General features: G+C 43.3%; 1 protein-coding gene across 3 annotated transcripts in view; it reads right to left on the reverse strand.

Moving 5' to 3' along the window:
* Positions 1–14,634: 14,634 nt before the first annotated feature.
* LOC142817996 (uncharacterized) overlaps positions 14,635–16,324 on the reverse strand; it is a 28,241-nt gene continuing 26,551 nt past the window's right edge. For all 3 annotated transcript variants that reach the window (XM_075896147.1, XM_075896150.1, XM_075896141.1), the window contains one exon: positions 14,635–14,724. Coding sequence is in view for 1 of the 3 variants with exons in the window: in XM_075896150.1 (XP_075752265.1) it covers positions 14,705–14,724 (20 nt within the window). In the remaining 2 variants the exon portion in view is untranslated. The remainder of the gene's footprint in view (positions 14,725–16,324) is intronic.

Genomic DNA, 16,324 nt, shown 5'->3' on the forward strand with positions numbered 1-16,324 from the left:
CTACGAAGATGTAAATCCTAATTTAGGAATTTTGGCACATTTTTTTGGTCTTGCACGTCTACCACTGACAACTTTCCCAACCTCTCTCGCGACCTGATAATTGCTTCTAGTTTCGAATGTCTTCGGGGCTGTCTGCGTTCCCTCAACTTCACCGAGTTTAACACTGTGCGTCTTAGAAACTCCTGTCATCGCACTCTTATCTGGTGTTCTTTCTTTCGATGTCTACATGGTTCTTTGCTAAATATACCGGCTCATCAAGGAACTGCTATGCCCTGCGTCTTTCATATCTGGAGGCGTTGCGTTCCCTTTCTCAATGCCCACTTCCGTAACACTGCCCTACAGCTCCCGACCTGGCGCCTTGCTAGCATCATATTTAACAATTGAGCACGGGTTCTTTATTTCATCACTTGCGAGTGTGTGATCGTTTGCACAACACGCGTGCTCACTACTCATTTGATTAACGACAACATATCTACGACAACTGGGCACACTCAATCCTCCCTACAGAACTTCTGTGAAATTCTCTAATATCGTCTAACGGCGCTTTTGGCAATAGCCAATCGCAGTTCTCGCTCACGTTCCTGTTTCTCTCGAGTATAAGCTCAAACTGTTGCTGAATTCGTTCTTTCTTCTCTTCAGTGAATTTTAAGCCTTGCTCCTTATTGAGCTTTCGCTCCCCAATGACTCTCCGTATCATCTCCCTTTCCATAATTTTAACACTCCCGACGATAGTGTCAGTGGGGCGCACAAGAGACAAATCCTGGAACAGGCTCGCCAACTAAATGTCATGATTAATCTCGGGAGTGCTTGCGAAGGATGAAACAGAGACGGGGTTGACGAGCGTGGAAAAACAAACGCACTTTATCACCCAAAACACAAAAGGCAAAAAGTCAAAAGCGAGAACAACACTCGCGAGTTCAAAAAATTGTTCCAATAACGGCTTGTACATATTAAAATCCAAAACTGAATGTGGCTCCGTATATTCTGTTACTAACCTGAGCAGCTAGTACTAAACCAATATGGCATCTCAATAATAAAACGTTCTTACTGGTCATCGCGTTGCCACGTCAACTCATTGCCTTTTGTTGCGTCGACACTTATTCGGGTCCTCCGTCGACGTTCTCCGTCAGGTGCTGCCATAGAGGTCCTTTTCTGCCGACCAAGCCGCTCTTTCTCATCGCCGGTGTCCCGGTCTTCGTCACATTCTTCTGCTTCACTGGGCTAGGCTTAGGTCTTCAAGGACTTCCTTGCTGACGGGTCAACTCTGCTTACTGGTGGGGGAAGTTCTCGTCCTAGAGCGGTAGGGGATAGCTGCAAGTCAACCAGGAACTGCTGAGAGAGGGTGCTGCGAGTTCGTGCAGCCTCACTCGGGAGCACCTTCGAAATCGACAGCTTTTTTCCGGGCCTCTCACGCCAACATATTTTAGAAGCGGGTGGCTACTCTGCTCCCGTCTCTGTAGTGAAGCTGGTTTCCCATGTGTTCACAGCTCAGAGCCCAACACTATTCTGCCAGCTCATCCTCCGTGAATTTCCACCATGGCTAGGGTTGGTCCCTGGCTCAGTGGGAAACAATAGTTTGTCCCAGCTTGTGTTAGGAAGCCTGATGTTGTGGTACGCGTATTCCACACTGCGTTCACTCTGCGGCTCCACTTCTGTCATGTCAGTGTGAACGGCTGCAGTGAATCGCGATTCTGCTCGGAACTGTTGTTTCGATAGTTGTTCACTTTCTCTAGGCTGATGCTGCCTACTGTCGTCCTTTTTTTTATAGTGGGGGGCTTACCTTGTTCACACAGGTTTCTCTAATTTCTTATAGTTAGAGCTTGTTCTTTTGTGAAGTATATTAACGCATCCGGAAATATTGTAGATACAAAGTTTTCTGTTAGCAGCGGCCGATCGCGTAGAATTTCAACTGCTTCACAATTGATAACATGACGTTAAGTTCTCTGTATAAACTTCACCTCAAAGTGCCGTTCACAAACAACAAAGGCGTTGGTTAGTTCTTTGTAAACGCATTTTATCTACGGGCCCAAATAACCCGCTGAAGTGGGTCCTTGGGAGCTTGAAACGGCGACACCCTTTCCGGACACGGCTTGTACCCGCTTTTGCAGCCGGGCACAAAACACGTACATGCTTTTGCTGGAACGGTAAAAGTGCACCGCTACACCCGGAATCGTTCACATGGTGCTCGTCTAGGAGTCACACAAACACAGTTGCACGTCCAGAGTTCCACAAAACTTACACGTGTGGCAGCTTGCGCACAGTGTCAAATAGACGGGGCTGGCTGTCGTAGCGATGATCCTGCGCACTCCCGACGACGGATGCGCTCCTAGTGGCGTGAAAAAACATCAATCCAGTTTTGCCCGCCCCTCTCACTTGGCTCGCATATGGCAGTCCATCACACTGCCCCTTCTAGCCACCGCACTAGGCTGTCGACGACGACGACGACGACTCAGGAGCATGTCATCGTAGTGCAACATGATGAGAGACCGAAAACATTCGCAAAATACATCCGCAGACCTGTTGTCAGCGTGTCTTCGGGAGATCGGTAACTGAGCGAAACTTTGACCCATGTCTTTGCTTTAAATGACCAAAACATTGAAAAAACTCAGAGGCAAACCCGGCGAGAACTGGCTGGGTGTGCCTATTTATGCATAAAAGGTGAGCTTTTTGCGAACAAATGTGGGCACAGAGCTTCTACAGCTTGTTAAGTGCCGAGAAGTACACTTGAACGTCATGCCTCTTTAACGCTTTCTTCAAACTACGGGCAATATTTTGCATGTAAGGCAAAACCAGTGGTTTCTTTTTCCGCACAGCTTAGGGCTGTCTGCTGCACTCTTTAAGCTTATGGAGCAGAGGTTGGGACACACTGGTTAATACCACCGAAGGAAAACTGGCTGCAACTAGTCTTGAAATCTGTTCCTGCAAACTGTCGTCTGTGGTTTGCTTGTATGACTTCAACAGACTTTCAACTTGTCTATTTTCCTCACATCACCTAAGTCTGGCGCTCTATCCTCTCTTTTTTTTTGGTGGAGATAGGATAGAGCGCCAGACTTGGGTGATGGAAAGTCTTTCTTGGGGACCTTCGACAGAAAATTTTTTGCCAGTCTGTCTGTACGATTGTCTGTTTGTCCGCCTTTACCGTTACCTCAAACAGCACCAAATGGCCAACCGTATCCGCAGCGCCCACCTATATTGCTCAAGATTCAGCGTTCACACTTTTGCGATTGTCGATTAAAAAGCAAGTATTGCGCATATTTGAGGCACCGTAACAACACTTCAATATTATGTATGTGTGACTTTATACTAGAGAAGGCACATGCAAGTGATTCTAAGGACCGTAGTGTATATATCACGCTGCGCTCACAGTGCAACGCGATGCTCAAAAAAGTGCTTCCAACGCTTTGCTAAGGCGACACGGTGGTGGCACCTGCCCGTCGCTTTGCGTTCTACATCTTATCACCTCCGAGACTAGCGCGCATCTTTCTCGGCGGGTGTGCACGCCTTCCTTTGTTTTCGAACAGCCAGATGGCGCTCTTGTCTAACGTGCCTCGATGCGCTCCTTCACCTCCGCTACACGCTCTAGGCACTCCCGCAGCGCCTAGAGAATTCTATTCACCAATTTTTTTTTGAGCAGAACAACAAATTAACGTTTTGTTAAGTTTCTCCAGACGCAAGACTATCGTCTTTCAACATATGCAGAGTAACATGGAGATTCGGGGCCATTTTTTTGCTATTATCTGTTGCGCCAACATCATTTTAATAAGCTACGCACCGACTCACCCAACGTCAAACTATGCTGAAGCCTATTTTTTCTACAGCGGGACTTTTCCTACTCCCTTATTTCTTTAAACGAACACCACCCTATGTCCACCTGTTCGCTTTCTGGTATGCCGTGCAAGGTTCATCAGTTTTGTTTGAAAAAAGGCTTCGTTCTCCAAGAGATACCACTCCTCTGGCCATGTGCAGCCCTCGTTAGGCCATGTGAAATGTATCTGCAAGATCTTGAAGTCTGAACTCGGAGACAAGTGCGTTTGTACCAGGAATTGCTGCAGGCCTTCTGCTACTCGCGCTATTCAGGAAGGATGGCCTTGGCGTAGTTAGAGTGTTTTCAGCGCTTGGCAGCTGGCACGACTGAGTACTGGTGGCGTTGCCTCCTGGTACGTCTTCCCAAGTGCTCGCGTAAGTCACCTCCAACACTTCACGACGTGCGTGTGATTGGGAATGCTTCCATTCCCGAGGAGGCCGACTCCTTTCTTATGAAAGGGCCAAAGTTTTGCCTATAGCTGGAGGTCCCTGCACATGAACTTTTGGCTCTGAACCAGCGCGTTTCCTTGAGAGTGTAAGAACAGGACCGTGATCGTTGCCTTCTCAAGGGAGCTGACACATTCCTCAAAAATAATAGTAGAGCTTGGCAGACGCTTTAGACTGAAAACATCGTGTCATTCTTCAAATAAAATGAACTAATTCTTTTTTCAGTCAGGCAAACATTGAGGCTTTGTCGTTTTACCAAAAGACCAATACTGGCAGAAGGCCTCCTGAGCTATTGAGAAGAACTTTGTCCGTTCATCAGCGAAGCCTACTAAGAGAAAAGCCGTGCTTTATCTTTGTGCAGAGAACTAAATTTGGGTTAGCTAGCAAAGGCTATTGGCGAGTGCAAAGGTTTTGCCCTTGAAGTTTTTTTTCTCAGTTAAAACGCACAAGCCGGAAAGGCCGTTCAGGCCTATTGTCGCGGAAAGGAGCACATGGCAACTTCAAGTCAGTCACTTCTTGTTTAAGCACCTAAGGAAGCTTTGCCTTGATGACCCGCTTGCTACAAAAACTCAGTCGTGGTCACTGATTTTTTTGAGTAGTGGAAGTGCTTTTCAGCATGCCTTCAGTCCGATGCCGAAGATTTTTTTATTCTGTGCCGAACGTTGAATTTCTTTGATGTGGTAGAGAATGAATTGATGCTAATGATAGCACTGACTTATAAACTCTTGTGGTTTATCAGTTGAACATTTTTTGTCTTTGCTCGAATTTTTTGAAAAGCACATTCAATTTTTTAATGATTTATCTATGCACCGCGCAAGGAAATTTCCATTGGTTCATATGTAGCTCCTGTCTTATGTGACATCTTTCTTTCATTTACTGACCAGTCACTTGCTAGAAACCTCGACTCAGAACTAAAAGTTTTTCGATACGCTGACAATTTTCTTGTATTTCAAACAACCCTTAATCTTTGACTGCTTGTGACCATGTGAAAAATCTTTAATAAGTTTTTATGCTGCAGGGAAAAACTTGACGTTTAATCATGAGCTACCTCAAGACAATCATTTGCTGTTTTTAGACATCAGCCTGTCATTAAACATTTCACATTCGTTCTGGATGTACAGCCCCCGTGCACGCAAAGACAAACTGTCTTTCAAATCTTCACCCTAGAAAACCGTAAAAAGAGCCATTGCGACAATGTATCTTCGGTTTGCCTTATCTAAGTCGTGCAAGCACACCATGGACGACCGTTTTCAGAAATAGATTTCAAGGCTGGTTGCAGCCGGTTTCCCTTCGGCAGTCTTAACCAGTGTGTCCGAACCTCTGCTCCAGAAGCCTAAAGGGTGCTGCAGACAGCCCGAAGCTGTGCGGAAAAAGAAACCACTGGTTTTTCCTTACATGCAGAATATTGCCCACAATTTGAGGAAAGTTGTAAACAGGCATGACGTTCTTTGTTTTTATTTAATAATACTGTCAATCCTCGCTTGAGGGTCATAACAGGGAGGGAGTACAATGTTAGGTACAAACAGAAAACCAATACAACTGGCACTCAAATAGCAATGCACGTAAGAAAAATAACTGGCAGTAGTTCAATTCAACCATGACCAATATAAGCATCAATTTCTCTGTCAAAAATTGCACATCGGTACTATTGACAACATGATGGGGTAAACGATTACATTGTTCTATAGCATACGGAAAAAATGACCGCCGAAAAATGTCAGTGCGAGCATTGAATGGTTTATTGGGGACATCATGATTCAATGTAGAGCGACGTTTTCTGGTATGGTGTATGTACGCATGTTGAGGTACTTTTCATATCCCTTGCATTATACGATATAACGTTTTACGTTTTTGTCTTCGAATTTCCAGTGGTTTTAAATTGCATGAATTGAGCAGGTTAGTTACTGAATCCCACCTTCTATATCTAGAGCGCACAAACCGTACTGCACGCCTGTAAATACGTTCTTTTGGTAACTAAGTGTTTTTGGTGAGGGCTCCAAACCACGGAGGTGTACTCCAGTCTAGGCCTAACATATGTTAGGTATGCAAGCAGCTTAACGTGTTTCGGTGTTCTTGGCAATTTTATGCAACTTTGCTCGAAGATAACAAACTTTTTGAAATGACTCAGAACAAACTGATTCAATATGACGGTGCCAAGTTAAGTTGTTTGTAATTGTCACCCCTAAATATTTAAAATATGTTGTTTCACTGAGGATGTGGCTCCCAATGCTCTATTGAAATTTGAGAACATTTTTCTTATTGGCAATGTGTACATAGGTTGTTTTTCTAGGTCAATTTGCATATCCCATTTGTGACACAATTCCAAATCTTCAAGGCACTCGTTCAACTATAGCTGAATATCAGTACAGCTTACAAGCATATAAATTAAACAATCATCAGCGTAAAGTTTCATCTCAACAAGTGGCTTTACAATAGTACTTATATCGTTGAATCAACTGTGTCACTGAGGACTTGCCGCTTCTAAATCCATGCTGACACTCATTAAGTAGTTGATTGACCTCCAAGTGAACCATGATATGCTTTGCTATATTATGCTCTATAACCTTGCAGCAAACCGACGTGAGTGACTCAGGACGATAGTTCTTAATAACCATTCGGTTGCCACTTTAAACAAAGGTTTAATAATTGCGCAGGGCCAATCAATAGAGTGAGTTTCTAAAGATTTGTCGAAGATAAAAACAAGATTAGACGATACCCATTCTGCGTATCGTTTCAGAAAGGCAGTGGTTATTTTCTACGGCCCGCTAGTCTTTTTCACATCTACATTTCGTAACCGAGAAAGTACACCTTTTTGATCAAATAACAAGGGCTCCATAGGACATGCGCATGAAGAATGCCCGTTCCTATCACCGCGCACATCTGACGGCATTGTGAACACCGTCTAGGAAAACCTATTGAACTTGTCTTCTATTTTAATCTTTTGCGTCACTGTTCTCGATCCGGCAGTGATCTGTTCAATTTTTTTTTCCTTTCTGCCGCTTATATAAAGCCAGAACTTTTGAGCTGCACTCTTAAGGAATTAAGCGAGGGTATGTTGGAAAAACTTAGCCTTTCATTCAGACAAGGCTTCTTTTAGGGATTTACGAGCTTGAGATAGTTCGGTAGTGTTCCTGCCTTTTCCCCGTAGCCTTTTATTTTTTTTCAAGTGAATTACATTCCTGGTTATCCATGGGCTGCGTTGTTTTACATTTTTAAGACGAGGCGGGATGAATATATGTACACAGGTGTCCACGATTGTCTTAAATCGATTCCATAATGTTTCAATGAATTCATATTTTGAGGCGGACTGAAACTCGTCGAAGGCAATTTCTAGGAAATCTAAAATAGAAGTGTCATCTGCTTCCGCAAAATTTTTAATTTTTACACAGGATACAGACTTTGAGCGAGCAATTCTCTCTGTGGTAATATTGGCAACAACTACCCGGTGGTCAGATATGCCCTCTTCCACTGACACCATGTAGTCTTACAACTGGCTTGATAAGAACACAAGGTCGAGCAATAACATGGTTTCAGTAGTTATTCTAGCGGCTTCCTTCACGATTTGCATAAGGTTGTGCAAAAACAATATCTTTATTAACTTATCTCCGCTTGCAGTTTTGATATCACCAGGCGTAAAGGTGTCCCAGTTAATATGAGGAAGGTTAAAATCACAAGCCATTATAAACCATGTGCTATCGTTTATATTGTTGCAGAAAAAAGTATTTAGGTCATCTAAAATTTCAGGCGATGTAGCGGGGTCTATAATCGGCCCCAATTAGGTATACCAGGTTTTCGTAAGTTATCGTACACCATACGGACTCCTGTAGGTGTAATCAATTAGTGCTGAACGAATTGAAGATTTCACGACAATCGCAACGCCGCCCCCTCGGGGATTCCGATACCATCTTAACATAGTGTATCCAACTGGAACAACGCAATCGTTTGATACGGGGCTGCTGATTCACGTTTCTGTTATGATTACCACGTGAACAGAACGTGATAATAGAGGCACTCTATATCAGTCACTTTGTTCGCAATGCTACGAGCATATAACAGTATGACAGTTAGCTATGATGATTTATACCTGGAGGACTGTGGGGGGGGGGGGGGGGGGCGTTAGATTCATTTGATGCCTCTAATGGGTTATCTCGACCACCTTTTCCCGTTTGTAATGCTAAGGGCAACATTTTTGCATTTTATGGTCCCAGCCATAAAGCCTGCGATCCAATTTAGGTTATCGTGAACCAGCGTTGTTTTTTTCTTCTGAGCCCTATCTGCTGCAGCACTATCTCATAGTTTCTTCCGCGCATGTACGGTTTCTTGGGCATAATCGTTACTCACACTCGTCGAACTGCCTTTCAGTTTGCCACTGTTCATCACTGCGCGTTCCTTCTTTTTGAAATCGTATAATTTCATTATGACCGGCCTAATTTTTCTCGACTGTTCTCTGCAAATTTGATGAATTCTCTCTATTGTCGTGGCCTGGACTTTAAGTATTTTGTGAAACAATTTTCCCGCAACAGACGCCATTAATTCCGCCCCAGTTTCAGATTTTTGCTCAGAAATGCCGAAAACTACGAGGTTATTACTTCGACTTCGGTTTTCATATTCAAAAAGTTTTTCTGCCTGCCGCTGCACGACAGGCTTTAACTATTCAATCCGTACATTCACTTCCAGAATCAGCGCAAAAGATTGTGTAAGTTTGTCGGTTTTAGCATTTAGAGCTGCTATATCTGTCTCAAAGTTTAGTCGCGTCACTGGCTTTCTTTTGGTTTCTTAGGATTTCCTTCAGTATTTCCTTAGTATCTGGTTCCGGGTTTTCCTCTACATCACTCGAAATCAACAGGCATAATATTACAGACCAACAATCAACCGCAATAGCACAGCACGTTCGAGGGCACGGCAGAACCAACAGAAATCGATTATCACTACGGTAAGTAACAGTGCCATACCGGGAACTAACCTGCGAAACAAGCAGCAGCGGTTTCAGCATGCTGTTGCCGGCAGAGTTGCCGTGCCCTCTGAAGAAGTCCATGTAAGTCCGCTTCTTAAGTGCCTTTGCTGTCGATGACGTCACCCCTGTCGGTAGCCGGCCAGCGAACGGTGGTTTCACGATCCCGCTTCGGCGAACGAACACAGACGCTATCAATTCCTTTCTTGTGCTCGTCGGTGAAGTTGTAGGCGTAACCCACGGCAATGCCTGCAAAACAAGCAGCAGCGCTTTCAGCGTGCTGTTGCCGGCAGAGTGCCGTGCCCTCTAGTGTACTTCTCGGCATCTAACAAGCTGTCGAAGCTCTTTGCCTGCATGTTTTCGCAAAAAGCTCAACTAATATGCAAAAAGAAGCACACCAGGCCAGTTCTGCATTGCATAGTGGGCGTCAATGATTTAACTCCGTTGAGCTGTGGCAAGGTGTACGTAGGCCAAACAGCACACTGTGTTGATTATCGCCTTATGGAGCATATCTTATCAATTAGGAATGGCGTGTTTTCACACCTGCCGCTGCATTGCGGTTCGTGCGGCTGCACACCACTATTGCGAGAGACACGTGTGTTAGAATGAAGCTGGGAAATGTTAACACGCGAAGTACGGGAGGCATACCACATATAAAGGAAAGGGAACGAATGCGTCAGTGTCCCGTCGATCACTTTGTACGAGAAGTAATGCCTGATTCTAGAGAGCGTTGTGCGATAGCTTTCTTCTGTTCACTTTTTCGTGTGTGCAAAGTGATAGTCGCTTATGCTGCGCCCCCTCCTTGTGCGCATCTGGAAGCATACATATTTGGTTGAGGCGAGGAAAGTAAAAGAGTTGAAAGTTTGGCGCTTTATCCTGTCTCCATCTTTTTCCTTACTAGTATCTGTTGCGCCATCCCGATTTTAAAAATCAATTGATTGTTAATATAATAATGTCGGGTCTATAAATAACTGCAATATTTCACTCGGAACTGTGTTTTTTTGCCGAGCGAAACTACGAATAGAAAATTCTATGTTGCAGCTTACATTGCTCCCAATATATCAGCCCGCAATAACTCGCATGCCACTTTACTACATCAAGCCGTAAGCACCGTAATAGATACCCGGAATGAATAATATACACTAATATTCACACAGAATTTTCACTTTTGATGCGTAGAAATGTATACACGCCAGTGCCTACACACATGAGTTGCGAATATTTATTTGTTAATAACACCCCTTTTTTAAATGCGAAGCATTTCTTAGTGAATTTCGGCAACGTTGAGCGTATCTATCTATCTATCTATCTATCTATCTATCTATCTATCTATCTATCTATCTATCTATCTATCTATCTATCTATCTATCTATCTATCTATCTATCTATCTATCTATCTATCTATCTATCTATCTATCTATCTACCAATCAAACAATCAATCAATCAATCAATCTATGTATCTATCTATCTATCTACCTATTTGTCTATCTATCTATCTATCTATCTATCTATCTATCTATCTATCTATCTATCTATCTATTTATCTATCTATCTATCTATCTAGCCGCCTATGACTTTTAGCTCTCCTGGCTGTTTCGATAATGGTATCGATACCAAACTTGGTATGTTAAACATGACCGTATGACTACCATATTTGACAAGTCAGAACATGAAAATTATGACATGTATGCCATCAAAGTCATGATTTATAATTCATGATTATGCTGCTCTTGTGGTGGTTTCGTTCACATAACATGTTGGAAAATGGGAATGGTATGACATGATTGCATGTCGAACACAAGCGATGGACCCTAACATGAAAATAATGACATGAATCTCATGTAACAACATGACTACATGCCACGCTCATGATGCGTTTGTGGCCGTTTCGCTAGAATCACATACCAAAATTGGTAATACTGTACGTGAATGCATGACGAAGGTATGAGGCTGGTGTAAACATGATAACATGAGATGCGTGTAATGTAACAACATGATTACATGCTATGCTCCTGATGTGCTCACGGCCATCTGTCTAGCTTAACATGTACCAAACTCGGTATTATGTGACGCGAACAGACGACATAGGTAAATGACACATCCAAACATGATAATCAAAACATGCGTATCATGTAACACGGCTACATGCCACCCCCATGATGCACTCGCGGCCGTTTCGCTAGCTTCACTTATGCCAAATCTGGTATTACGTGAGGTCAATCAATGACGAAGATATATGTGACTGGTAGAAACATGATAGTCATGAGATTCGCGTCATGTGAGAACATGACTACATGCAACAGTCAAGGCGCCAACACACTTTGACGTGACCCGGTGCGCGTGGCGTGGGCATTCAGTTCGTTGCGTCACGCCAGTTTTGCTACGCCAGGCGCGGGTCCTGCGCCTGGCGTAGCAGGACCCGCGCCCTGCTCGGAGACTCGGAGGCGTGCGCTGCGCTGCGTTGCTTCGACGCATGCGCGTGTCAGCGCGCCCGGCGTCCCTCCGTCACGAAAAGAGGGAGACGCAGTGTTGTGTGGGTAACCCATCGGCGCTAAATGCAGCATGTCGCATATCGCGCCGGTTGCCGTCGGACCGCGCCGATGGATGCTGGTCGCGCTCGTCACGCCTAGTGTCAGGCTATAGAGTGCTCGCATTTTGCTAACGTAGCGTCGCTGTGCCCAACGTGGTCGCGCTTCAACGCTACAATAGAATATATTGGGCCCTTCATGACGTGCTCGCCGCCGTTTTGCTAGCTCCACATATACCAAATTTTGTATCACTTGACGTGAATGGATAACGAACGTAAACGACACGTTTGAACATGATAATCCTGACAAGCGTGTCATGTAGGAACATTACAATATACCAAGCCCATAATGTGCTCGCGGCACTTTCGCTAGCTCCAAATATTCTGAGTTTGGCATTAAATGACGTTAATAGATGACGAAGGTAAACGACACGTCTAAGCATGATCAAGACACGGAAGTCATGTACGGCATCATTAACCTTCACCTCATAACGTTGTGATGATTTGAAAGTGACATATCAACTTTTCTCATTCATGCTTTGCGCTTCAACGATTCTCATTGTACGTTTGATCTGGCAATATTTTTCATTGGATGCTCCCATGGCACCAACTAGGAGTGGGCGACGGAAGAGCCGGCGCACTCAGCGTACAGACTTTTCCCATGGTGTGTCGCGTACCTGTGGGGGGTTCTGAGATTTCTTGAACAAGACCTATTGCGGCAATATGACCATAGGATCGCCTGCCTACAGCTGTAAAATCCTAGTTTGCATATGTATAGTTATATCTAAGGTGACTTCTAGGGTGGGAATGTCATTGAAGTATATGGACCAGCTATGTAATAGCGGAGGTAGCAGGTATAAAACCAGAACCTGCCTGAGCGAGCACGCAATTACGAATGGGACGGAAATGTTGTTGTCCGATATATTTCATTTTAGGTAATTATCGCGCCATATCTAATCTAACCGCCATATCTGCACACACTGTCTTCACATTTTTGTATTTCGCTTATTTGTACGCATCACTAGATGAGTTGCGCGCTCGCAATAAGAAAGTCGCAGACATTTATACGGCGCGTCTGAATATTGCGTGTGGAACAACGAGAATTTGAGCTGGAATAATGTCAGACGAACATTAAGGCATGTATATTGTGCCCTAATGGGAGTTGAACTATTGCACCAATTTTCGTTTCTACCATCTCGAGAATCATACCTTCCATTACTGTTTTATATTACAAAGTGTTCCGCATCTCTACCTGCCCGAAGAAGCTTAACCTGTTGTACATCCAAAAAACACGAACCTATCCAATCGTAAAGTACAAAATGTCCCAGCTTTGCCGCAAAGGCGATGCAATGAACGCGATAGCGAGAAATCGGAAGGCTATGCACGCGCAGAATGGCAAGCAAATTGAAGTGTTCTCCGCGTTTTCACGCGCAAAAGACGCATGAAACGTACTCACAGGTACAGATGAACGCGAATAAGCGTCTAAGTTGTTACTTTGTTGTGTCTGAAAAGCGCGCCTTTTTTCTCAAACGGAGGATGTGCAACAATTACAGTGACCTTTGTACCCCCGTAACTAAAGCAGAATCGCTCCAGTGCAAGCCCAACGCAGGCCAAGATCCTCACCACAAAAAGATAAGGGCACGTGAGAGACTGTCCACTCCCCTCCTCTCTGTGGGCCAAAATACGCGTGAAAGATCAGAGCCGCCGTCATTGGGTAATTTTGCTGATAATGCTGAAAACACGATAGTCCCCCCCCCCCCCGAGATGCCCGCCAACAAGGCTAACTGGTAGATATAAAGAACTTGCCGTTTGAATGCTGAAGAAGTTGCCCCTCAGTGGGTCAGTGGTTAACGCTTCGCCTTCCCGACGTGGAGGTTCGATTCCGCGCGCTGCATTGTTTTTTTTTAAATATTTTTCTTAAGTTGTCTTATATATAAATACCTATACATATACGGTGAGTGACGCCGACAACGGCGGCCAAATCCAGCCGAACGTGTCATACTTTCTATCGAAATAAAAGTGAATTGCGATGTGTGCAGCTCTAAGGGAAGAAAGCAACTGTGCATAACTACACTGTAAAAAAAAATGTCTCGGTACACAGCAAAAGCTGCTGGTAAATCGTTGCCGGAGGCATTCTGTAAATGAGTAACAGCAGGCTCCGTATCACGAAGTCTCTGTTATACATTTTTCCGTATTCTCTTTCACATCATATCTGTATTCCTGAACACAGCAGATCTGTTATTTCAAACACAGCAAATCTGTTAACCCAAACACAGCAAATCTGTCAACCCAAACACAGCAAATCTGTCAACCCAAACACAGCAAATCTGTTATTCCAAACACAGCAAATCTGTTATTCCAAACACAGCAGATCTGTTATTCCAAACACAGCAAATCTGTTATCCCAAACACAGCAAATCTGTTATCTCAAACACATCATGACTCTGTTAGTAGGAATACAGAATTTGCTGTATTTAGAAGAGGAATAAACGGAGATCGCTGTAGAGCAGTCTGGCCGTAAATTATTCCGTTATTATGAATGAAAACAGAAGCTTCAGTAAAACACCTGGTTTCGTTTAATGGCTTTTCTGTGCTTGACTAAGGTTTTGCGTAGTTTCTTTGCCTTGAAGGAAAGAGTTGTTTCACTGAGCATAAAATAAACTTAGTTTTTGTAGTAACTTAATTTGTGAAAAACTAACACAAGCTTTTGTTGACCAGTACTGTCGAAAAGCCGATGTTTTACGGAATGGAATGGAATGTTTATGTGGCTGCCTGTAGATTCTCATGATGGAGTTTTATGTCCAATTTTATGTACTGTTTCAACCTACACTAATGCAGTCTTTATGTACTGTGTGTGTGTAAACCACCCCTGCTGCTGCATACCAAATAAATAATAATGCACCATTAACAAAACACAGATGAATTTATTTACATATAATACATGTGCTGTAGCTTGCTACATCACCATTCTTCATCACTTCAGCATGTTTATGCCTGAAAAGAATGTGAAAAACAAGTGATCAATTGAATGCAAGAGGCAACTTACACACACTTTATAATGCCTTCTCTGTGTATGTATATGGCCCTTGATACAAAAAGTAGGGGCACGTGGTAGAGCAAAATGTGAAAAAAAAAATCACTTTGTTTTCTTTGCAATTTGGGGAGGGGTGTCCCTTTGTGCATCCACATTCGTGCTTTTCATAAACAGCATTTTTGGTGGCTCAAAACCAGTTTTTCCAAAAGGAAGTAGCCAGTGAAAACACACTCTAGTGCAAGCCCCTTGCATTCGCTCTATGCTTACGGCCTAATTTTCTGACGTACAAAAGTCAAAATGCTTGTCTAGAGTCAGCTGTGTATAGAAGATTGTCGGGTAACTTCTAAAGCAGTCCGAAGACACTGTGCACCTTTGTATTCACAATCCGCCTTCAGAATACATAGGTTGGAACACTTTCAGCTCCTAGCATCATTACACCTTGCATTTGCCGTGCTTGTCGATAACCTTAGATGCTGGGGGTAAAGAAGGTTCTGAGGAAGTGTAAATTTCGTTGAAGCCCGTACAGTTTTCTTGTTAATGTGAATAAATCCCAGTGACGTACTGAGGTGCTGAACCAGCAAGCTCTTTATTGTTAAACCTCCCAGCCTTTTCAGCATCTTTCGAGGTGAATCACGTATATACATGGGGACAACGGGTATGCTCTAATGGACATGGACTAATATTTCTGATGCAACTGAATAACAATGTGTGAGAACGACTCAGTGTAAGTGTTGAGTTAATGGGAATTGAGTCACAGAATCTTTCCTTTCTTTGTTTAGGGTGAGAGTCCTAGAAATGGCGACATTGAATATTTTTTTTGCATTTAATAATGGTAGTATCACACGAGCCTCTATTCTGAGATAGGATTGAAGCTTGGCCAAACTACAATGAATTTGCTGGAAATCGTTGACCACACTTGACGATACGTTGCAGATAGAGCTGAATGACATCTCACAAAAAAAAAAAAAACAAGACAAGCATTGCGAGAGGCTCCACGGTGAAAAATTGACTTTGGCAGTGATTACCAAGCTTGTAACTACTAAACAAAATAATTGAACAGTGTTTCTGACAGTGCGATCACTTTTCACCTGTTTTTGAACTTTATTCCATATCTCAAAACAGTTTTTTATTACTTAGCTACCATTATTTCCCATGTATTTTAAGATAACCAGTTGATTATTTTTCTTGTATACAGCTACTGAAGCAAAATAGAAGCTATGCACTTTACAGTTATTGTGTTACAAATTTTCATAGATGCCAATTAACTCAAAAGTCAAGCTCTAGTGGTAAAAAATTCACAAAAATTCTATATTATGAAGTTAAAAGAGCAAAAAGTTTGGAAGAAAATGATGTATGGATTATATGAATATCCCTTTTAGTCACTGAGAAAACTACCTAAAATCAACAAAAATGCACAGGATGTATAGGGCCTGCCCGGCGCTCCTGAGAAGTTTCCCACTGGCTCTGATCATGCTCAGAATGAGCAGTTACATTTTCAGAAATATTTGTTGCTATTGTATAGCAGAATGCACGGGTGAATACCTATACTGATTTTCAACT

The sequence above is a fragment of the Rhipicephalus microplus genome, chromosome 1 (genome assembly GCF_043290135.1).
Source record: "Rhipicephalus microplus isolate Deutch F79 chromosome 1, USDA_Rmic, whole genome shotgun sequence".
Taxonomy (NCBI): Eukaryota; Metazoa; Arthropoda; class Arachnida; order Ixodida; family Ixodidae; genus Rhipicephalus; species Rhipicephalus microplus.